Raw genomic sequence first — 25568 nt, forward strand, 5'->3', positions numbered from 1 at the left:
CGAATTGTTGTAGTTGGACAAAAGAGGGGACTTTGTTTCATTTTGAGCCAAAAAAAGTTTGAGAACTACTGCTCTATAGGTTGAAACCAGGCTATTACGATTTATTTTTACTATTGGCTGAGAGCAAGATCACGTGAAGTTTTGGGACCATCTTGCATCACAAACAAACACTGTTAGCCCCGCCCTTTTTATAAAAACTAGCGCCTGTGGTTGCTAACAATCCGTGGCGAGTAGGTTGGCTATGAATAGATGTATATTGAGTAATGAGTAGCTAGTTAACATAGCATAGATTGTTCATTAGAGATTTTATAGTATAGACTGGGCGTGTCTTAACTGCTCCAGGAACCTCGCCCATAAGACATTTTTTTAATTTCCCTACTAGTGGCAGGTCAGAAGAAAGCAGGGGTTTAGTTGCTCTTAAAGTAATGTTGTGGGTAATTTGTAGGACAATATATAATAAAAAAAAATAAATCATAACCAAATGATTGAAAAACTTAAACAAATAGTGGTTTTCTCTCTAATAAATGACCCTGATTACACTATTAGCTATGCGCGTGTTGAGATGAGCGTACCGTACACTCCCTCTTGCAGCAAAAACACAGGCACATTTATATTACATTGCATCTATCTTGTCAAAACTCATTGAACACCTGCTGATTTTGGTTCAACTGCAGTGGTCCGGTGCATATCCAACACAATGCCCCATTCATTTGGTATCCATCAGAAGTCCTGACAGGAGTAACGAGAGCATTTTTTTAAAAGGCTGTTTCCAGAACTGCCAATTCCTTCTCGGCAAAAAATAAATAAATGTAAAAAAAAAAAACCGCTTGACAGCAATGAGACCCGTCAGGCATATATGTTTGAGATTTTTTTTTTTTTTTTTTTTTTTTTTACCTTAGCAACAACTTAAGATGAACAGGTGCTAAATTAAAAAAAAGAATACATCAGGGGTTCTCAAAGTGGGTCAGTGGCATTATAAAGAAGTACCTGAAATGAAATGAAAGGAAAATCCCGCAGGCATTAAAAGTTAGTGAAAATGGTGAAGCAAGAAACTGGTTAAAAAAAAAAAAAAAAAAAAAATTGGAATGGCTCAAATCAGTATTCATTCACATGACAGGTGATACTGGTGGAGGTAGGCTACATCAATAACCACAGCTGCCAACAATCTAACAGAAGCAAGACTGTCATTTTGCACGACTACCACCGAGTTCCTGCCTGCGTAAACATATACTCTCGCCATATTCCTGGGGATGCAACTGTAATGATTATGGACAACTTCCTCTGTGATTGCAGAAGTAACCGTTAGCGTGGCAAGTTCATTTTGTTTTCTTTTTTTTTTAAATAATATGTTAAGGTTTCATTTATTCTGACAAACAATTTTCAGGGAAATTTATTTTTAAGTTTACTTTGATCTCCTGACATGTTTCCACTGCCAACTGTCAGCCTTCCTCAGAGGCATCTGCGGATTGCTTTGAAGTATCCTTACAGCCTGAGAGAACTCTCAGGTTGGCCCAGATCAAAGCAATCAGTAGATGCTTTGATGCTTTCCTTATGAAATAACTTGTAAGGATACATCAAAACAATCAGTAGAAACCTCAGAGATCAAAGTACATTTCCTGAAAAAAGTTTGTCTGAATAAATGAAACCTTAAAATATTAAATGGAGACTTAGACTTTAATTAGCCATTGAATTTTTTATTGCTATTTTACTGATATAATTTCCTGATCGCTAAAGAACGATATTATCAAGACTATTGCGCAAGGTTTGAAGTGAATTTTAGTGCAAAAACAACATGTGTAAACAACTGCTGTTTGTTAACAAAGCCCCTGTATTCTTTTATGTATTTACTGTATCAGTTTGCCAAAGAGGAAGGTGCATCCATAATCAGAGATTAGCAGTCTCAGGAATAGGATGGATATGAAAAAATGGATGTAGAGTTTACAGGAATTAGAAATTAAAAAAAAGAGCTCCAGTTCCGCTTCGTGCTTTGGCTGGTCTCAGTACTGAAACAAGAAATCTCAATGAGCTATTGTTTTATTTGTGCTATTAATTTTAGTTAAGCTTGTTAATATCGTTTAAAAAAATTAAAAAGCTAATGTTAATAAAAGTAGTGAAAATAATGACATGACTGAAGCCCCTAAACTAATCAGTGCCTGCACAGCCAAAACAATTAAATCAGCTAATAATAATAATGATAGGTTGGAAAGCATAAGTACTTTACAGTGTTAGCATACACAAGCACCTCTTCCAAATAAAGGGGGAGCAAGGTCTACGAACATGGCCACGAGAACAGTTGAATTCAAGTCATGCAACTGCAGTGACACGAGAAAATACTTTGATTAAAAAGTTCCATCTTTAAAGCCATTGACAGCACTATGAGGGCGTCTGCACCCCTGACACTTTGTGACGACTGCAAAGCAACACACATTCAGCTCCACTATCGGAGAAAAGCCGATTTCGTATCGTGACTAATTGAGTAAGCAGTCACGCTAACGGTGAGTTTAACGAACTTATTCACTGCTGTAGTTCATTAGAAACCCCTTTTGCTGTTTCCTCCATCTCTCAGACACCGGTTCTCGTAGAAATGTGGTTGTGCTTAACAGACAAAACTAAAATTCTTCATTTTTATTCTAAAATACTCTCCTTTAAACCTCTTTGAGGTGTGATCCGAGCTGTATCTAAACTACAAGAACATTAGTCGCAATTGTTTTTCAAAACACCAACTCAAGTTATTTCCATATGCACCGAAGTCTTCTCAAAAATAGAGCATTTTAAGTCATCACGGCAAAATGACAATAGTTCTAGAAATCTTTCGGTGACTCCTCTAATGTACCCGCACGTCAGTTCGAGGAAAAAATAAAAGTCAGACAGCGCGAAGAGCCGCTAAGCGTCTTCGTCTCGAGTTCCAAACTGGGAGACAATATTCAGAGCTTCTGGTTTCCCACCGAGCTTTGCAGGCTTCATGGTTTCCTTGCAACAGGCTGCAGAAGACACAGTTCACTCCCCGCTGACACGATTGGCAGATTGTTGTCACGGTGATGGACGATAAGGTGGCTGATGCTGTCAAATATGTGATCTTTAGTCCGTACCTTGAAAGTAAAAAGCAAAGATATTAGGGCTGGGCAATACTGTATATCCAGATTCAAGATATATCTACTTTTCTATTTTGACGATATAGAAAGTTACAATATCACCTATATCGATATATATTTTCTAGCTTATTTTGTATTTAAAATACTTGTTTTAGGAGTCGCTGTCACCTTACCCAGACGTTCCCCTAAACAAGCCACACTACAGAACTAACTCACACGTGCCGTCTCATACAAAAGAAGAAGCCTTTTGTATGAGACAGCTGCACAATATGGGACATATTGTGCAGCTGTTTGTTAATAAATGTGCTTGTCCCATTGTGTAATTTTCCTCCTTCTGTGTATTTTTGTTGTTTTTTGTTTGTTTTTCGGAAATTGTGGATGTCTTTGAGTCATTTTGTGTATTTTTTTTGGCATGCATGTTCTTGGATTTTTTGTTGTCCAATTGTGTATTTTTCTCCTTTTGTGTTATTTGTCCTTTTGTTTATTTGTGTATTTTTATGTATTTATGTTGTCCCACTATGCGTTTTTTTCTATTTTTATGTCATTTTGTATATTTGTGTTGTTCTTTTGTGTATTTCTCTGTTAATTTGTGTTTTTATTGCAGTCATTTTGTATATTTTTTGCTGTCATTTTGTGCATTTACTTTTGGGGCCGCTGGTTGATCATGTTTGTCATACATGCATATAACGTTATTTTAGCCTGTGTGGTATTTTTCCATCAACAAATTTAACACTGAAATAGTCTTTTCGTAAGACTTTATTTAAATTAAAATGATCAAGATTTATATCGTATATTGCCATTTTGAGAAAAAATATCAAGATCTGACTTTTGGCCCATTTCACCCAGTTCTGGATGATATGCTTTGTTTTATTTACCTGTACATATTCAAAACATGGACATGTTTTAGTCTCCATCTTACCGTGCCCTCGGGGTCCACCAGCAGCAAGTGTTTGGCTAGTCCGTTGTGCATGCCCGTCAGTACGTAAGAACCGGGGTTGGTGGTGCTCTTCCGGACAAGGAAGTCTCCGTCGTCCTTCAGCAGTTTTTCCGCATCTCTCCGGCTCATTTTGCCGTGATACCACATTCGGCCTTCCAAGTCCTCCTGAACCTGGAATCCCAGAGAGCGTCCCAGCAGAGGACTGGAGTTGTCCACAGACGCAGCCTTGTTCAGAATGGACATCTGGGAATGGGATTGACCTTGGGATTGTGGAGGCTGGGTCTGAATGGCATCCTCAAAGGGTTCTGACAGTACCAAACAATTGAATACTAAATTATCTGTATGCCAATGTTTATCACACAACACAAAATGTATATATGGCTAAACAACTTAAGATGATTGAAGCCTGTGTATTAAGTCAATTCTAACAGGTGACCAAATTCTGACTACAACACTGATTGCTAATTTAACATTACTTTCATTCATTTATTCATAATCTTTTGTCCTCTGCAGCAGAGATTCTAAACCAGTGGTTCGGGGCACAGAAGTCATTTATTTATGATTTAATTTTATATTATTTATCATATAACGGTTGATAATCATAAGAAAAGTTGACTTTCTATACTTTTTGGTCCTTTTAAATGCACTTTTTTAGTTAATTGTTTTACACTTTTGAATGAAAACTGCTGTTTCCCGGATGCAATTTATTATATTGTACATCAAACTTCTTTGACCTTTCCTTGAAGGATGTCTTCATAGTATACATTTCAGAAGAGGAACATTTTCCTTGGTTTGGTTCACAACTTTTGTCCAAATCAAAGCTCCAAAATACAGGTTGATTAATGTAGAATCAAAAAAAAAAAAAAAGATGAAATAGTTTTTAATTTAATTTACATTAAAGCCAATGAAACCATCTTCGTCAAGAGTGCTGAGCCTTACTACCAAGGTAACATTTGCCAAAACAACAGTAATGTGGACAGAATATTGTCACTAATTGATCCGGAAGAGCTCTTAGGCAATAATCTCACACCAGATGAGCATTTACAGACAGCCATGGGCTTGGCTACTTATAAAACAGCCCACTGATTAAAAACAAAAACTTTCAAGCAAAAAGATCTTTACACAATTATAAATACTCTCAGCTATCAGAATAAAACACCTTTGCCCATCCTTGAAGCATAAAAATATAAAAACTAAAAATAATAGGTAGGGAAATGGAGAGTCCAAGGCAGTGTTTTTCAACCTTGGGGTTGTCTGGAGTTTTAATGGGGTCACCTGAAATGTTGAGTAATTGATAAAAACAAAATGTTTGAATTATTATTCTTTTTCAAATTAAAACACAATTTTAGATGACTATATTCTATTCTTTCACTTTGTCAAATATTAATCTGTTCAAATAAGATGCAGTAAAAAAAAAAAATTGAGCTGGCACTCAGATACAGTATTTGTCACTAATCCTGGGTACTCAGCATTTGTAGAGTAGTATAATAAACCAATTCTAAAATTCTAATACTAAAAATACTAAATTCTGGAAATAAAATGTCTCGGGTCGCCAGAAATTCTAAAAAGGTTGGTTCTAAGGTTTAAAATTAAGACTCACATTGAGTTACTTGCAGAATCTTGGCTTGTGTGTAATTTGTATCTTCTAATTTAGCTTCATAGAATCACTTGTACCTGGTCCTTTTCATCTAATTTCAGTAAAGTCAAGGTTGAAGTTCAATACAAAACGATTATAGCTGCTCAGAGACAATAAATCCATCCTTCTTTGGTCTTTACCGACACTTTTGTAATATAATGCACAGCCTGATGCTAGAAAATGTGTTTGATGAGACTAACTTACTCTGTTATTCTGAATGAAAAGTTGAACAGTTGAATTAAAGGCAGATTATGGTCCACTGATAAATAAGTTAACGGTGACAACTCTTACTCATGTCAAACAGGTCCTTCTGTGGGCTGTCTTTGGTTGCGGCTGCCATGCCTTTCGTCACATTTTCCGCTTCCGCCTGAAGCGCTGCGAGCACCTGGGCGTCAATCTGCTGGGTGTTCACATACATGGGAGCCTCTCCTGTTTTAGACGTCTGACTTTTAACTTCCTGCAGACTGCTGATATCAAACGATCCTAAACGTTTAGACAAACAGACACAGTAATTATGCTGTAATGAATAAATGAACAATGTGCAGCAAGAATCATGGACTTTCTTACCCTGCTGCATGAAAACCGCCTTTCTGTCGTCTCCCCAGTTATCACAGTGACGTCCTTGATAATACGTCTGATCAACCAAGCCTGGTCCCGTCTGCAATAAAGACACACAAACACAGAGGACATGTATTCTGTACTGGAGATAAATCGTGTTAGATCGAATACTTTTAATCTACAATAAATTAATAGAAAATAAATGTAGTGTTTATATGGTTAGTAAAAAGATTATAGGCAAAATCAAAATGATAATTGTGCTATTAGCCTTCTTATTTTGTTACTTTATATTTAACTTTCTTGCTAAACCAATTGAGTATGTGTATATATATATATATATATATACACACACACACCGGTATATATGTATGTATTTGCTTTTGACAATAATAATAATAATAATATGATTGAATGTGGCATGAATGTGAGTTGTAAACCGTGTGATCAAAGTTTTTGTGATAAAAATAAAATGAAATTGAAAAGCACAGAAACCTGCTTTCAGATTTAAATTAAACTATTTATTTAGTCTAAAACAAAGGTTGTTTTCAGGTATGAGCATGTTAGAGTGTCAAATTATTATAACTCAGTTTCTATAATGTCCTAGAGAAGATTTAAGATTAAATCTAATCGAGTGAGGATAAAATGCAGCTTTTTAGTCGACAAATTTGTTTGTGAATTTTGATTTATTATTTTTTTTCATTTATTTATTTAACACACATTAAAGAAAAACCAACGTTAAAGGTGCAAGGAGAAATCGAAGTCCAAAGGTCTTGTATAAGAGTTCCACCCCTTTCAATAAATACTAATACATTTTAAAATAAATGCTAACAAAATGCACAATTAATCTTTGAAAAAGACAACAAAAATATTGAATAAAATATTAAATAAAAATAAAAATTTTGTTGACTGAATTTAGACAAAGTAAAAAAATACATAATTTAATTAAAATTAAAACTGTCAAAATAATAAAAACAAATATTGCTGTATAAATTACCACAGATTCATTGTGCTTATATATGTTATCTTGTACCTGTGCTCCGTCAGGTGCTGCACTCTGATTGGTCAGCCGGGTGTCTATGAAACCTCCAGGGGGGGGCATCTTGCCGGGGATGTTGTTGTAGTACGGGTGCTCGGCTGACTCCTCCTCTTCCTCTGTCCACTGTAACTCCTCCATGTTTATAACCCTAAAGGAAACACCAACAGTCACATGAATGATTGTGAGCGTCTGACTGTACGAGCTGACGGTTGTCCTCATGCAGTTTCTCACCGATCGTGTGAGGACGACAGCTTGCTTTGTGGACACTGCATGTACTGCTGGAAGCGAAGGTCGAAGGCCTGCCCGATGGTGCTGATCACGTCCTGAGCCAGTCCGTCAGGGCACTCCAGGATGTGACACGCTGATGATGGACAGAGTGTTCATGAACATTTACAGTAATATTTGCATTAAAAAAATTAATAAGAAATGCAACAGTTGTCGCCTGGCCTTCTTTCAGCCTCCCTCTGTTACACATCTAAGTTCAGACTTCACTCACACACAAAAGAAGAAGAGGCTGAATAACAGTGTGAAGGGTAAAAAGCAACGCATCCAGGGATAGACAAAGGTTCCTTCTTTTGCTTTTCCTCTTTTCCCACTTTTTAGGGGTTTGTGGTTTTAGTTTGGTGGATTAATTTGAGCAGGGGACAACCAATCAATCATTTTCTGTATTTCTCTTGTGTCACAGCCTTAAACTGTTAAAATTTTAAAAAAAGTGGAATGGTTATTTCATTTTTAAAATAATTTTAAACCAGCCTTTCCAATTTTTCATTATTATATACTTTTAAACAGGTTTGTTCCGTTTACATCCAAGCTGTAACAATCACACCAGATTTCCACTGGATGTGGAGCTGCTCCGTAACGTCTCCGCTACAAAACTGCAGCGTAATCTGCAATCCGGCAATCCCCACCGCCGCCGTCTGTGATGCGTATCTGTTGCGGCAAAGACTCAGGAGATCACGCTAATTCAAGTTGTATTCAATACAAAGAGAGCAGCTAAGCCATACAAAACAGTTTGTGTCTTTCATGAGGAGTAAAAGGAAATCGACTCAGTCCTGCCTTGTAGATCTTCCGCTTTTGTGCAAATTACTGTGATTCAACTACAGATAAAGTCAATATTAATATGTGCAATACGATCCACTGCCGCTCTGTCCAGGGTCTACCCCCACCAAGATCATGAAGAAAACTGGATATCGGATGGAACCATAATGGATAGAAATACAATCCGCCTTCAACATTTGGGTATTCCATCAATCCATTTTCAGACTCGCTTTCCCCTATTTCAGGGTCGCAGCGGTCTGCCGGTGCCTATCTACGGCTCAAAATCGAGTATTTATTTTGAAAATAATATGGATATTTTATTCTCTGTCTGTGCACACGCTTATCTTTGCCGAATTCACAGCTCTGACGTCCATCAAAAATAGAAGGGCTACATATCTGTTGCAGAGGACTCCAGCATGACGGAGTTGTTACACAGCTGTGACGGACCGCATACGTATGCGGTGGAAATTGACATATTGACTTTAATGGAAACGAATCAGCTCAGTTGCAGTAATGCAGCAGATACGCAGCAGTTACGCATCCAGTAGAAATTGGGGGTAAGTATTAGGGTGGAAATACTCACCACGTCTATTGACTGGATCCTTTGCTACATAGGCAACATAATCAGTGGTGTCCTATAAAAACACATTACATTTTTCACATTAGTCACTTCTATAGTTCAGGTATTGGTCTTACAATTAGATCTTTAACTGGTTTACAAATGTGTTTCTATCTATTTTAGCACATTTGAATTTTTATTTTAAATTGAAAAAAACATTCACTTTAAATTTTTATCATTTTGCCATAATGTTCCTTCTTTTGAGTTACTTACTGGGTCTCCTCCTGAAGCAAAGGAGATGGACTGCATATGATGGTTGGCAATGATCTGAGAAAATAGGAAAAGGGAAAAGCAATTACCACAAAATCAATGCAAACACAATCATTCCTATTCTGACCACTGGCCTGGGACAATATAATCTTTTCCAGCTTATTCAATACCAAAAGAGTGTGGGAATCCACCCAGAGTTCCAAACTCTTGCAGCTATGCGGACCTCTTCGTTCGTATTACAGCTCTTCAGGTCGTTCCCTCAAATGTTAAACTACTAGAAATGTAGCGTGTCATTTGTTAAACTAAATGGCACTACTCATGTTCTAAATATGTCATCTAAGTTTGTGCAGAACTTTTCAAATGTTTTCTAAAAATCAGACCAACCTGTTTGCAGTCAGGTGTCATCAAGTTGAGGCTGGTAGTCGAGATATTCAGGTTGATGGACATGCCAGCAAACTGCAAATTGCTCTTCCCCAAAATATTAGACAGATTTTTGGACGGTGGCTGCATGAAGCAAACAAACCAGCAGAAAATGAAACATAGCTTGGCGTGAAAGTTAAAAACATGAAAAAATTCAGAATATTTCTAAAGTAAGCAAACAGAAGCTGCCCTCCTGTTTCTCCAACAAACATACGAAAAAACAAAACACAGTAAAACAATATGAAATAGGCAGAGAGTCACACGTAGGGCTGGGCAAAAGGAATCGATGTATCATATTTGTAGATAAATATTTTTTTTTATTTTGCAAATTGACATATATATATATTTTATTTTTTCCCCACCACAGTTTTTTCAGACTTTTTTGCGTTCCGTCCTTGTGGGTTACCGTAGTGCGATGTCATCCAGCCCCCTCTCTGTTTACATTTGTTTACCCTTTGCTTAGGCTATATGTGTGCCACAGGCATGTTTAATTTTTTTTAATTGTAATGTTATATGTTAGAAAATATGTAGTTTTCTTATTTCCGAATCAGAAAATTGAAGCTACTGTGAAGTTGCTGTTGCACTTTTCCTTAAACCTGGGTTAAAGCTTGAAATTGTTGAATGACAGAGCCTCATTTACATTTTATTTTGGGATTGTTCTATGCATTTTAACTCTTGAGGACAATCACAGCAATAAAGTTGCACTTTTGGCAATACAGAACCTTTCCAAAAAATTAGAATATCATGGAAAAGTTGTTTAATTTACATAATGCCATTTAAATATTTAAACTTTCATAGATTATAGATTCAGGGCCCACAATTTAAAGGATTTCAAGTGTTTATTTTTTACATAAGTTGGGCTTTCAGCTCATAAAACCCACGAAAACAGGAATTCAAAAAAATAGAATACTGTGAAGAAATCACATTTACTTTTCAGTTTTTGCAGAAAAAAAGAGGAGAAGAAGGACTGGACTGTTGGCCAGTGGTCCAAGGTCTTTTTTTCTGATGAAAGTAAAGTGTGCCTTTCATTCAGGAATCAAGGTCTAAGGGTTTGGAGGAAGACGAGTGAGGAACAGAACCCAAGCTGCTTGAGGTCCAGTGTGAAATATCCACAGTCAGTCAGAATTTTGGGTGTAATGTTCTGTTCTATTCCTCACCCGTATTCCTCCAAACCCTTGGACCTTGCAAATGTTGTAGAATTTCATCAAATTTGTGAAACTCTACTTTAATAATTGTAAAGTACTACTTCCAAATAAATCTATTTAAATGTGTTTTTTTAGCTGTATTATTTTGCATGAATGCCAATTTTTATATTGTAATATGATTTAAAATTGCTCCCAATTTCTGGTTAATTTCAATAAATATTTCACATGAAAAGATTTTTTGTTCCCATGGAAAGTTGTCAAATATTTGCCCCTTTGCAACCCTACTGAGATATCCACAACTAAATTATTTGGTCATTTACACAATGACTAATGTTTTCTCAGCCGATTTGGATGTTTCAAAGGGCCGGATTTGGCCCCCGGGCCTTGAGTTTGACATTTGTAAGATAGAGCATTTCCTCTTCAGATGTCACCAAAGAGCATTTGGCACACATCCAACAGAAAAATATATTTTTTCACACAATTAAGCTTGTCTGATTTATACAATATACACTGTAGTCGGATAATAAAATATGTTATTCAAAAGCCATCTTCTCATGAAAGAACACCATGTGAACACACATGCCTGTGGCACACGCGCACATACACAGGCTCAGCTTCCTGAATGAGGGATATGGTGCACCACATGAGTCACCGAGCAGTGTGTGCGCGCGGTGTGCAATGCATCGTGGGCTGGACCTCCACCCACGCACACACAGTCCCATACCTCTTCAATGCCCTCCTCTTTCATCATTTCTTCCTCTCTCTCTCTGTCTCAATTTGCCCTCTATTTACATAAGAGGAGAAAACACTGAGCTAATGTCACGGAACACTGTTTTTGCCTGATTATTACAACACGTTTTTACAGCTAGCACTGTCAACATTGTCATTTCCATCCGTTCTTACCTTTCTTTTCTTCAGAGCTCCTTTGGTCCCGGGAATGGCCTCACACACGAGGCTGATGGCTTCCCTAGAAGAATAAAAAGATCACATAGTAATCAAAAGTTAGCATATAAAGAGATTTTTTTTTTTTTAATGTAACAGTAAAACAAATAAAAAATAGTTTTTATACCATGTGGTTTGGATCATATGAGTGGATATTTTTTTGTTAAAAAAAAGTCTAATTGATGTAAAATAAAATAGGTAATTTCCCTTTTTGTTATCTTTGTCCTGCTTTAACAGAAAACGAAACACATTTTGAGAGTAACACAAAGCTGGCGGCTGAATGGCCTCGCTCGCAGATGTTTCCGGCTTTGGGCAGTCAAGCAGAAAAGTGAACATGACACAAACCAATTCAGTGCCGGCCTCAATGCACAGCAGTCAATGACTTTAGAGGTAGTTGTGAAGCCACACGAAATTATATGCAAGGTAGCAGTGATGGAAATACCTCAAAATCTAAAATAAATACATAATAAATCAATGATAAAATCTCCAGATACTGTATATACAAGTATGCAGTGTGTATTCATGTTTAAATTGTTTAAAATATTGTGATCATGACAAGTCCTGATTATATTGCTTGAAGGCTGCATTTGTCATCTTAACTTAACTCTACTTGTAGCGTCTCGTTCTCATGACATATGGATGTTTTCTCCCTTGCAAAAACTATAAATATTATTTATATTCGTTTTATTTTAATCCTACAAGTGATATCCTCTAAGGAGCCACGTCACCTTCCCACTTATTCACACATTCTTAGAGAAATGTTCAACACTTTTGCATTTGTTAAGGGTGAAGAATGGGGGCACGACTTGACAAGCCTATGCTTCTTCCCATCCCTTGTCAAACCATTCAAATGTGTATTAGATTGGAATTGTTATTGCTCGTTTCATTTTTTGGACTTTGTTCGAGGTATCTTCAAAGGGGACAGCTTTTCTGAAAAACCGTTTAAGATACGATAACCTAATTTGGTGTGTGGCTTCAGGGTATCAATAACTTGATGAAGTTCAAAAATGAGAAGCACGCAATTATTTTTTCTGGAGTTGTTGACCTTGTTCCATTTTTTGGACTTTGTTCGAGGTATCTTCAAAGGGGACAGCTTTTCTTAGAAACCGTTTAAGATAGGATAACTAAATTTGGTGTATGGCTTCAGAGTATCAATACCTTAATGGAGTTCGAAAATGAGAAGCGCGCAACTATTTTTTCCGAAGTTAATTTAATATTCTGATGTGATAATATTTTCTTATGTAGACATCTAAGTTCTTAGATTTAGGACATTCAGGAAAATGTTGCGAGTTATGACAACCAATCAGGCCGGGGATGTTGATGACTATGTCTTCTTGTTGAGCTTGTTTCTACTATTTTTGATTAGATTCTGTCATGTGACTCCACACACACATGCAGGCGTGTAAAGCATAGCTAATCATGCCAGTATCACGTTGAGTACTTTGCCAAATTGAAATGGTACCAGTAAAACCAACAGCATGATGATGACAGGTTCAGCTGTCTTGTGGCAGTGCTTTGGTAGATTGGTGTGGTAATGCCAAAAACAGTATCTAATTACTTATCTAACTGGCTTTTATTGTGTGGATTCATAGTGTAGTCATTGAAACATACAAGACTGCCCTGAAGTGATAAATGGAGAAAATCGAAGAACTGAATAATGTACTAGTGACTAGTAGACATATTCAGTAGATTATTAATAAGAAAATCACCTTTTAAAAATAATACCAGCCCTGCATCATAGCATGAATGGTAATATTATGCATTCTTATCTTCACTACTGAAAAAGTTTATATTTTAGGAAAAACATGTAATTTTATTCAGATATGATAAGGGAGACCAAAAAAATAGCAAAGAAAGATTTAAAATGTAAAACTTTAAGAAATTATTTTCAAGGACATTATAAAATATGACTTCCAGATGGAGTACGCTTAGACAACAGCGTGTGTTCAAATGAACGTCAAATTAAATTTGCATTCGCATTCTTGATTAATACATAATTACCTAGCAAATGACATTTTAAAAGATGGAATCGAAGGTCCAAAATTCTTGTTTCTACATACCTTGTAATTTGTGATCTTGTCGTAAAATCCAGAGATCTCATTGACCGGAGCACCTCTATGCAACCCAGATACTAGAAATAAAAGCAAAAAAAAAATGGCATTTTAGTAGAAGTACAAAATTTCAGCTTTGTTATTCACTGAAACTCTAAATATATGTCTGCCAAAGAGAGAGTATATACCTTTTTTTAATATGTAAACTTACTCCTTGGAACAAAAGTTAGAGTAAATCAATATACCCGTGTCGCAAATAAATGCTGAGCTTTAAAGTGCCGGCCTTGGTTTTGAACCCACAGATTAAATGGTATAAACCACAGCACCAACTAGACCGTCTATTGCAGGAAATGGTATCAACCAGTAGCAAAGAACAACTGGGATACCAGTTTGAACAATCAGAAAAGTGTTCCTGCTTGTCGAGAAAGCAGGAAAAAACGAGGAAAAAAAAGTTTCTCCTAAGTTTCAACCTTTGTATCAGAGATCTTAAACACCATCTGACGTTGGCAAAAAAAATTTAAATACCATTTGTTTGCAATTATTATGCATAAATATATAACCATATGTATGTATGTGTGTGTATGTATTTAGGTATATATTCTGCGTGTCATTTATATAAATTTTTCCTGTCTTGTAGGGTATGTGCGGGAGAAAACTGACTGTATTTTTGTACCATATGATGAAAGAAATTAAATGTAAAAAAAAAAAAACTTATAAAACTGTTAAATAGGTCTGGATTGATGAATAAATCTATTTCCAGCAATTTGGTTGTTGCTCCCTCTGCCGTTTTAAATATAGCACACAGCATCTAAGCCATATTATGGGAGGCAAGATTCTGGTGTAATTGGTTTTTTTCCCTTTACTATTAAATGGCTTTTCTCCACCCACTCTAGTTTCCATCCAGTCCAAAAATTATAATTTCATCTTTTAGAAAACTGCTGCTGTTCTGTTTTCTATAGTTCAAAATAAAACCATCTCACCCAGTAAAATAATCAAGTCTGTCACAAAGAGAATACAAAGCTGTTTATTGACCATAGAGTCAGTGCTGTGCTACTATACCACATAAAGTGATTTGCTGGCTGTAAGAGCCATCTTTAATACCAGGCAGTGACACACAGCACAGCCTCTGATTAATAATACACAGACCAGGAACATTTAGTGCTGACGAGTGAATCATTATTTATAATCTGTCTGTAAACAAATCAAGCCTCCAGACACACTAATGTTCCATTCCTTTTGATTATTAAAGTAACTTATTACGATAATGAAATTTCATGGTACTCCTTTTCAGCACAATCTGCAACAACACAAACACCATTCGGTTTACGTGACGTCAACAATTTCTGGATGTCATCTATTTTCAGAACAATCATTGGGATGTGCAACAGTGTGGCCAGAAACAGTTGCATCCTAAACGGTTTGGGAGCTGATGTGAGCGTGACGTGGAGACTTTTTCTTCAGCACATTGAACACTCATGGCTTATTATGTAAACAGACAAGAGTAATCCAGAATATCAGCATGTCTGCCCCTAAAGCAAAGCAACAGTCGCAGTAAACGATACAACTTTGTCACATACTTCGGTGGAAGAGGCTTTTGCAACATACAACTATTTTTTTAAACGTGTGCATCCACCCAAAATAAGGAACTTTAATTAGTAACACTGTCAACATAAGGAATGTAAAGCCAATGATTAATAAGAAAAGGTAAACTTGTGCAAACTGTATTTTCATCATACAATGTACAAAAAATATTCAAAAAGAGTTTCTCAAATTTGGTAAACATGGATAAATAAAAGGCTAAACGTAACTGCAAAACAGTAAAACATTTAAAAAAAAAATCACACCTGGTGTTGTAATTTTGTAATCATTGCTGCTAGTTCAGAAGTGGCAGCTTATAATGCAGTAAGTAGGCCTGGGAAATACATCAAGATTCAAGATATATTGAGATTTCTATTTTGGCGATATAGGAAATTACGATATCGCCTATACTCATTTTAGGAGTCGCAGCTTTCACTACTTCTCAGAACAGCATTAGAAACACAGATGGATTTCTGAGTGCGACCGGCCCCTGAACAAGCCACACTACAGAACTCACTCACATGTGCTGTCCTTTCTAGAAGAAAACACCTAAAGTGCCACATATCGTGCAGCTTGTTTGTTAATAAATGTGCCTGTGTGACATTTGGCATTAGCAAATTTAACCTAGAATTGTCTTGGTAAGACTTTGAGTTAAAAATGTCAATCATATCGTATATAGCCATTTTGAGAAAAAATATTGAGATATGAATTTTGGTCCATATCGCCCAGCCACGCAACTAAAATGATACATCAGTTACATATTCTATTTTGACAGATGCTGATCAGTCAGTCATGAATAAAATTGACCCGATTAATCCGCAGCACTGATCATTCGGGCGGACTCTGGAACAAGCACAAACCCAGGGAGAAATCCATAAACTTCAATGTTTTGTTTTTTTTAAACTTCAGTAACCTCAACATTTAAAACAGTGTAGCTTTTTTCCAACATCATTTATTTATTTTTTCTTCTAGGGAATAAGGTATAGCTGTAGTATGAGCAGAGGAAGATAGCTAAGCAATCCACTATCCCATCGTTGAAACTTGAATGCAACATGCTCTGATTTTTACCACAGGACTGGTACTCGGTCAGCACACAAAAACATGTTTGAAGAGTCGCTACCGTTGACTTGTGGCTCAGCTGGTAGAGGGGTCGTCCTCTGATCAAGAGGTTGGGGGTACAATCCCGATCTATATGTCGAAGTGTCCTTAGGCAAGACACTGAACCCCAAGTTGCTCCCAGTAGTTGACTAGTGCCTTGCATGGCAGCTCTGTGCCATTGGTGTGTGAGTGTGAATGAGTTGATATGTAAAGCACTTTGTGACTTCTGTCTGTGATAGGTGCTATAGAAATAAACATTACTTACTAATGGCTAGTCTTTCTATCACTCAGGTGTAAAATCACAAATGTACAGTATATAAACTTTGTGCAAACCAAAGGTATATAAAACATCTTAAATGTAAAACCTATTGTGTTGTCTGTGTTTAAACACAATGGTTGAAAGAGGAAGAGTAAACAGTGTCACTGTAAGTCAATGACCATTTTGGAAAAATGGCGCAGGATAGAGAACTGACCGCCTGACGCTAATTAAAAGTGCTGTGAGCACAACACCACAATAAATCCAATACATAGAGGGCTTAAACCACAGGAAGAGTCATGTGTGGGGGTGGGGTGGAGCACAGTGTGTGGACCCATTTCCCCCCTCAGTTGTGGATGCTTTCATTGTCATTGACTGGACACATTTGCAGTCTTTTGCCCTTGATGCACTTAATGGAATGTCACGCCTGTCACAAATACTGTAGCCCTTGTTCAGTTGGTAATAAGTGTCATATGGTACCAATGATGTCATCTAACTGGATTTAGGGTGAGAAGACTTTACAGTCAGTTCTTTAAAACCAGTTAGACGCACATTAAGGCACACACGGCTACTTTATTCCCAAATTTGCAATGTGTTGTTTCTGTTTTGATTCATTGAAAACTTTTTCTTTTTTCCCCATTCATTTCTCACCTTAGAGAGCCAGGGCTCAGCATCATCACTCCTTATGCTAGTGACTCATTGCCGGCATGATGACATTCACAGCTCTCATAGTTGTGTGCCAACTTCAGCTCCTTTATTTAATGCATGCTGCATGCTGGCTTCAACAGGATTAACGAGAAAAAAAAAAAGAAAAAAAAACACACACGGGTGTGAGAACACAGGCGTGAACTGCACGTCTACCCATTCAGCTGTTTCAGCTGAAACAGCCACAGAGCTCAAAGAGGAGCACAATGTACAGAAATAACACATCACCATGGTTACAGCAGCTCAACTCTTTGGGTCCACACACACAGAAATACAGTATAAACAGCATATAGTTACTGCCTGTATGGGCTTTTCCTCTCCTTTTCCCCTCAGTATTGACCTGCTCCATTCCCTGAATTATTCAATGTTTATTTTCTAGTTGCTGTTCCTTCACTCACCCTTCTGCCATATCCAACCTACCTACACCCACTCAAGGGCATGTTGTGATGTGCACCGAAAGCTACATTTTCTCTTATTCAATGCAATGGTTTCATTGAAAGAAATGAGAGAATGAAGAGAAATTAACGCACCTTTACAACATACGTCACTCCTGGACCAGAGATCTTCTCATTGGAATGTAGCCATCCTCTGGAGGGTTTGCCCACCAGTCCACCTCCTCCACCCGGGTTCCAGTCCTCTCCACTTGGCTGGAGCTCATCCAGCCTGCTCTTCTTGCTCATGCTCACAGCTGCGTCCAGCTGTGAGCAGGGGCTTGAATGGGAGCTGCACAGTGAGCCACTCACAGCGGAGGTGGTCGCTGTCACTGCGCTGGGGCACGGGCCACTGGAGCTGCCTGATCCCGATCCCCCGCTCCCCTGCAGCTTTGACACAGCCATGTCCTTAACAGCCGAGGGCAAACCTTTTATTCCAAGCAGGCTGCCCGAGTTGCTGAATTTGAGGCCGGACACCTTGTTGATGAGGGTGCAGAAGGTGGTGCCTCCATCTTCCAGGTGCTCAGAGCTGTGGCTGACTGAGGAGCTGGAAAGAGTACTGGTTGAGGGGGGCTCAACCTTAGTCTGGGGTGTATAGGACGTCTCGGCTGCAGGCTGGGGGGTGGCCGAGACCTTGGGGTTCATGGACATACCGTGGAGAAGCTCATCGACGGAGGTTACTGACTCATTCCTGAAGCGGTTGTATTTGGTACGGTGAAGCATACCCTTCTCTCTCTTCTCTCTCCACCAGCCGACACGCACACAGCCTGCCTCGTTCACAAATGTGCAGGCAGACGTGGCTGAGCCGTGCTAATCGCCCTCCCTTGTAACATAGCAGCCACGGTACGAGGCAGCGGATGGCTTTCAGCAATCAAAAGCCACCTGACTGAAAATTTCTCTGTTAAGGCTACAGCAGTGGCTGTGATGGGTTGCTGCTGCTGTCACCAACGTCCAGTAGACTGTCAGAAAAATCCAGAAATGCAATCCAATCCGTCAAAGAGAACCATGCAGACACAATTTAAGGAAACAAGACCTAAAGATAGCAGGCTGCCAGTGATGTCGCTCGGCTTACTTGGTTTCCAGTGATGCTGCTGTTGCTGCTGTCGTTTTCCAGCCACGGAAAGACAAAAAAAGTGAGTAAACACAGAAGATGTAAGCGGGTGATGATAGTGGATGCTGCCAGGGAAGAGCAAACACTCTCCTGCCTGCTGCCGGCTCAGAGCTAAAGCATGACTCACTGATCTGAGAAAACCTTCTCAACAAAAGGCTTGCTGAACACTGCAAATCACTTCCTGTTGGAAGGAGAGAAAAAAAAAGCCTCCCACTTACAGCACAGTAGAACCAATCAATGCCTTTTCCCCAGTATCATATTTATCCTCCATAACCCAGTCCAAATGGCAATTAATTTAAGTCTATAAAAGAGGATGAGAGATCATTTGGTTATCCGCCGCCTTGGTAAAACAAGCATAGTTTCATCAGGTACTGATGGGCAATCAAATAAAATGTTTAATGAAAAAAATCATATTAAAGTGACAAGGATATCTAGAGAGCTAAATATGGTCATATCTTAAACAAAAAAGCTTTATTTGGATGGATAACAATGATCATAAAAGGTAATGTGGATTATATTTAACATGTGTTGAAATGTGCATTCCAGTTAATATATTGCCCATCGTCTTCTGTAATAGCTGCCTAATATGAGCACACATCACCTTTGGATGGGAGGTCTCTACTGTACTGAATCTACAGGCTAACGCACTTGTTATTCAACAAAGAAAATACATCAGAATTTAAATAAAAGGAGTACAAACTGTTTTCAGATGCTTTCAATTTATAGCGTTGTTACCACTCTGCAATATGCTAACATTTCCAAAAATCTCACCCATGACTGGGAAGCCTCAATATATTCAAGGCAAATCAAAAAATATCCAGCAAAAAAATCCATACAGACCAACACAAATGATTCAACTCAACCTAAATAATACAAGCACAAAGAAAGAGAGAGAAACTAAGCCTCTTAAGCAGTTCTAGCAGCCAAAGGGAAAACAGAAACAGATCAAGTGTCTCTTTAAAAGCAGCAGCAGCAGCAAAGCAGCTTCGCCTCCTCGCTAGCAGAAAGCACACATTCATATAAAATGTCCTCAGGAGCATCAACGACGGACACTCATTCATAAGCAGCTTCCGCTCTGCTGAAAATTTCGCACTGCAGTCCCTCCAAATATCTCACGTACATGCCTGGCGGAAGAGGAAAAAGGGAGGGAAAAAAAAAAAAAAGAGAGACAGCACGTCTGTCTTCTTTCGTCTGAAACAAAGAAAACTCCGGCCTCCGTCAACAATAAAGAAGAAGCAAAAGAAAAGCCAAAAGAGTGAGAACAGCAGAGGACAAAGGAGCGTGCGATGTGCAGTCTTTTATGTGAATGAAATAGCAGCGTTTCTGTGAATGGAAGCAAGGCCTCTCAGCATCTGCAAGGCAATCCCTCAGGATGGCATGGTCTTATCCAATGAGGAGGCAGCTGGATGACTCATTCAGGGGAGGCTTGCAGAATAGTGGAGCAGACCATTTTACACAGCGGTGTACATTCACCATTATCTCCACAGCAAAATCATTGGATATTAACATTACATTAACTAGCCACACATTATATTCGTGATTTTGCAGCAAAATTGTTTAAAAAGCTAATCATGTACAAACTGAACTGATGTTAACAATTACTCAATGAAATTGGAGATTTTTATATATATATATATATATATATATATATATATATATATATATATATATAAATAAAAGTCTTGTCCTTCTGCGACAAAGGGGGTTGCAACCTGATTCGCCATTTGAAACAGTTTGATGATGCCATTATCCTGCCCTAATAATTAAGCAATTTCAATTGCTAAGTCCTTCAAAAAATTCCTTATGACAAACTTTGACTCTCCAGTGTCAGTAACATACATATATATCTGTGTCCCTTTTGTCCCAGAAAATGAATATGCAGATCTTGATATAAAGCAGAAGTCTTTTTCACTCAAGGGTCTATTATTATGCCCTAGTTTGCGCTTCTTCTTATAAATTTAAATAAAAAATGTAAGAACCTACACTACCCAAACAAGGATGTTCACTTAAAAAATCCTTGATTTTAGGGGAATTTTGTGGGATTGTTTCTAAGAAGCAGGAGGATTATAGAAAAAGTTAAATAAAGCTACCGCCACAATTTGCAAATAAAAATGGCTGCAATCATGTGATAAGCAAAGGAAAATTGTGAGCCTAAGCAAAGGTTCTGGAGTTTTGTTTGAGAATTTTGAAATTTTGAGGGGCTGAAAATTAGTTGGTCTTTATTTAATGATTCATTCATGTTTTCTCTGTCATTTTTAATTTCACCTGTGGGCCAAATCGGATAAAGCGCCAGATTCAGCCCTTGGACCTCGACTTCAACACATGTAATATAGAGCGTTATTTCTTTCAACCACACCCACCTGATACATCTAAATCCAATTGTTTATACAGCCTGCTGTTGGAAAATGTGAATATAATAACCTTAATTTTCACTTGTTGAATAATAGTGCACAATACATTTTTAATTAGGTTTTACAAAAAAAACATGATTGTAAATTGCAAAATTCACAAACAAGATGCGACACATGGTCTCTACTGGTCTAACATACTGTATCTGCTGTGACTGATGGCTTTGATGAATCACTGGGGTGGTTTCTGATGAGTCATCAGTGATCATGCTGTAATCTGAATGGCCATAGACAACAGGGTCTACCTGCTACAGAGATTAAAACAACTCTCATCTCTAAATGGAAAAAAGGGCTATTGTTAACATGTCAACAAGCTACAATATGATCAAGAGGACATTTTTCAAAATAAGAGATCCTCTTTTTTCAACTTTTTGAGGTAATTGTTTATATAAATATAGAAAATTTAGGAGACGTGTTGTAATTTTACTGTTATTGCTAAATGCAAGAGCAGACGCTAAACAAAGCATCCATTGGAGGCAAATCTCTTGTCCCTGTGACAACTGTTACCAGGCAACCAAAAAAAAAAAAACTTAAAAAAAAAAAAGCAATACATTTAAAGACTAGTTGAAGTCAAATAAGGCATTTTACAACAATGTAGAATCTTGGACCACATTAATTAATTTGCATTATTTCTACCAAAGCAACTCATTGGAGGCATAGATTCCTCTGGCTGTGAGTTGGTTCTCCTTTGATCATCTCTCTTTCTATTATTGCTCCAAAATTATCCAGGAATTTGGCTATTCTACATTATTTTTTAGCTTTGCTCAAAATCATAAAACACAAAACAACCTTTTATTGTGACACTTCTGCCATCTTTACATTAAAGGTCCCATGTCATGCTATTTTTCACCCATCTCCATTTCTTCTAAGAACCCCAAAAACATAGTATGAGGTTTATTTTCCCAAACTTGCCTGTTTTCCAGAGTTTTAGCCTCTGAAAAGTCACTTCCTCGTAACTCTACACAAACAGGCTGATATGCAGCCTACTTATGCATATTCTTGAGTGGGCGTGTCTATAGACGGTACAATGATTTCCTCCTCCTCGCACAGTGACGTAGGGCCAGAAGACAGTCCGCCCTCCTCCCACCCAGTCCGTAGCCGAGCTCATGCTGCTTTATAAACACAAGACAGAGCCGGGGGCGGGGCGTTCGCCGGTACATACATAGACTGTAGAAAATACATACATAGCACTGCGCAAAGGACGCTGAAATGCTCACCTTCGTGGGCGTGTCTGTTTACATGTCAATCACGGCAGAGAGCTTCCTGGAGGTGCGGCTTCTCCAGCTCAGTGCTGCGTCAAATTCGTCATCAAAGTGGGAACGCGTCATCAAATTGGAGCGAGGTGTTTGGGCTTACCCTGCAGCAAGAAAGGCGCAAATCACCCTCTAACTAACGATTGAGGAAATCAATGAAAAAAAACATTGTTTATGAAGCCCAAATAGCACTTTTATGATGTTTAAAGTATAGAAAAGTCCATTGAGCATAACATGGGCCCTTTAAACTCAATCCAACTGAGCTAATGAGACATTTATGTAGGTGTGAGGTTTTCTCATTTTATCATGGCCACAGTCAAACACAGATACATAGAGCTCTTAGACTGCCAGTACAAAAGCACATACATTCCACTGATGCACACTGTACAGATGGTGTTAACACAAGAACATTTCAGACAATTAAAAAGAAAAAAAATGCAAACCAAATTGCTCCATGCAGAGAAAAATAATGTATTAATAAATTGAAAAAAAGAGGGTGTGGTTACTACTTGTGACAAGTTTCATTCTGTTATGAATTAAACTAAAGTGTGTTGTTTCTCTTGTTTTGAATGAACCTTTGCGTCCGCTTACAGCAGTGAGGACAAAACTATTGTAATTAGGGATGTAACGATTCACTTAACTCCCGATACGATTCGCGATACTGGGTTCACGATACGATTCTCTCACGATTTATTTTACAAAATGGGACTGTAGACAAATGATGATTGAAAAATATTCCTTTATTTTTTGGGGGGAAAATACGGTACTATTTTCCTTTTATTTTTTATTGTCAAAAGAATTCCTTGATAAACTATTCAAAACAATGCAATTTAACTAAAAATAAATCTTGAATGAAATAAATAAAGGAAGAATACAAATGAAGAAGCCTATTAATTTAAATTCTGGTTCATAATAAACAATGCAAAACTGCATAATAGTTCTTTTTCTTTATAAAAGTGCAACTGAAAATGTATTTTGTGCCTTAACAATTGGACGTAAAAAAAAAAAAAAAAAACCGTGATTGCACTGATTTACGTCATATTTGTTTGGACCAGCAGAGGGCGCTGGTAACCCAGTGGTCGGTTGGCATGCAGATATTCTAGCAGTGAAGAAGAGAAGCTATGCTAGCAGACAGAGCTAATAGTAGAAGGCGGCCAGAAAGAAAGTAGCAGCAGAATCCGCCCGCCGCCTACACTTCTGGATAGCGCCCTCTGCTGTTTCAAAAAAGTACTGCGATTTAATTTTCAGAAAATCGATATCAACTGTGATACCTATGAATCGATTTTTAACTGCCTTACGATTAATCGTTACATCTCTAATTGTGATCCAAAGTTATATTCCTTCGTAAAAATGGTATTTTGGCAAAAGGAAACTATTCCCCGTGATTCCAAAAGAAGTTGATTTCTGCCTATATATATATATATATATATATATATATATATATATATATACATACATACATACACACACACACACACACATTTATTTATTTATTCATTTTAAAGCCACGCACATAGCTATATATAGCCATCAACGGGATGTGTAAACTGATGTTTGATTTATCAGAGTAGGACCCTTCCTTTATTGCTGTATAATCTATTTATTCAAAAGGACAAAATTTGTGATCGTACTAAATAGAAAAGTTAAACAATAAACACAAACATAAGCACCGCCCATTGTTACTTCCAAGCCATATCGCAAAGGGTCGGAACATTTCCATGGGAACTTAAGTTCGAGAATTTGGAGAATAGTCAAAAATATAAACTTTTCATGGGAATTAACGGGCAATTTTCAAAATTGAAGGTTGGCTCTCAACAGTGATGTTCAATATAGTTGGGAAAATATATTTTAGTATCATCTCAAATATCAGCATCAGTTGTTAGAAAGGTGATCCCAATGATTCCAATGACAAGTTCAAATCTTTAAACCCAAAATTACAGAGCTTAAGACATCATTCATGATGAGATACTTTGATGTAGAATGGAATATATACATATAAGCAGCCGTCTAACATTTTCTCTGATATTCTACTAGCAAAATATAATCTTCAGCAACAAGCAATTCATATAAAAGCTAAATAAAATACTGTAAGTGATTTTTTTTTTTTTAAATGTATTTGTAATAGAATAATCCTTTGGATAAATAGGCTTTTGGCACATTGTATTTCATAAGCAACCAAGAAACAGTTTTTTATCTTTTTTAAATAAAAAGAATAAAAAATAAACATTTTAGCACAAATTTTATACCATAATATGGAAGCCCGTTTACACCACTATAAAAACAAATTTAAAATCACCACGGGAAGGCATGTGTATGAGAAAGAACAATTTAATTATGAGAAAGAAAGTCATAATTATGACAAAATTCATAAATATGAGATAAAAACTGAGCATTTGCAGCAGTCTACCGACACTATTACCATTCTTAATTATAATTTGAATAATAATTCATTCAAAAACACATATTTTGGCTGTTTATTCAGTAATTAGAATTCAACATATGGTACACAGTGTAGAACATAGTGGAAGTACATAAATAAGTCTTTACTGGAAAATGATTCCGTCACATTTTTTTCTTTGCAAATTTACATGGAAAATTATTTTCTCATAATTATGACTTGCCATTGTCACTTTTTTTATTATATTTTTTGTGGCGTTAACGGGCTTCCATACAGCCCCCTGAGGACGTGTGCATTTGAAAAATAAAATTCCCAATCCTTCAAATGAAGATACATTTTTGCTATAAATTGGGCATCACTTGTAGTTGTCCAAGTAATTAAAATTCACACTTACCTGGAGTGAGAGACGTTGATTTACAACAGACAGCTCAGACCACCATGTTTGAGTCGTGTTAACTTTGAGCTAGCTGTGCAACATCCGGGAGGCGGGCTAGCTAGCTTCGAAACTAAAAATAAATCAATACATAATTAGTTAAATACAATTAGAAGAGATGCCTCGTAAAAATAAAAAAAAATACACATATATATATTTAAATACCGTAGTGCAGTCTTTGCTTGTTGTAGTTTAAAGTTAATTTAATCCATG

At 37.2% G+C, this 25568-nt stretch overlaps 1 protein-coding gene across 2 annotated transcripts; it reads right to left on the reverse strand.

The window, feature by feature from the left end:
• Positions 1-85: 85 nt before the first annotated feature.
• Positions 86-25568, reverse strand: shc3 (SHC (Src homology 2 domain containing) transforming protein 3). Of its 2 annotated transcripts, XM_028462071.1 has the most exons (14): positions 25521-25568; positions 25317-25428; positions 17852-19044; positions 13694-13764; positions 11595-11658; positions 9511-9630; positions 9130-9183; positions 8881-8932; positions 7491-7620; positions 7254-7407; positions 6233-6323; positions 5957-6148; positions 4012-4334; positions 86-3089 (listed from the first exon to the last, which is right to left on the reverse strand). In XM_028462071.1, the coding sequence occupies exons 3-14, from the start codon at positions 18473-18475 to the stop codon at positions 2961-2963; spliced, it is 2004 nt and encodes a 667-aa protein (XP_028317872.1). In that variant the 5' UTR covers positions 18476-19044; positions 25317-25428; positions 25521-25568; the 3' UTR covers positions 86-2960. The 2 variants fall into 2 exon arrangements, with proteins under 2 accessions (XP_028317872.1, XP_028317873.1); XM_028462072.1 differs by lacking the exons at positions 25317-25428; positions 25521-25568 and having other exon boundaries at positions 17852-18711; positions 18825-19691.

Source organism: Gouania willdenowi, chromosome 12, assembly GCF_900634775.1.
Source record: "Gouania willdenowi chromosome 12, fGouWil2.1, whole genome shotgun sequence".
Lineage (NCBI taxonomy): Eukaryota > Metazoa > Chordata > Actinopteri > Blenniiformes > Gobiesocidae > Gouania > Gouania willdenowi.

Bases quoted from the DNA above. Each gene is read 5' to 3' on its own strand.
- shc3 (XM_028462071.1), bottom strand. From the start codon at position 18,475: ATGCTTCACCGTACCAAATACAACCGCTTCAGGAATGAGTCAGTAACC. The intron at 9,631-11,594 runs GTAAGAACGGAT...TGCTTCATGCAG, and splicing joins GAGCTCTGAAGAAAAGAAAG to CCACCGTCCAAAAATCTGTC. The intron at 3,090-4,011 runs GTAAGATGGAGA...TTTACTTTCAAG, and splicing joins TGGTGGACCCCGAGGGCACG to GTACGGACTAAAGATCACAT.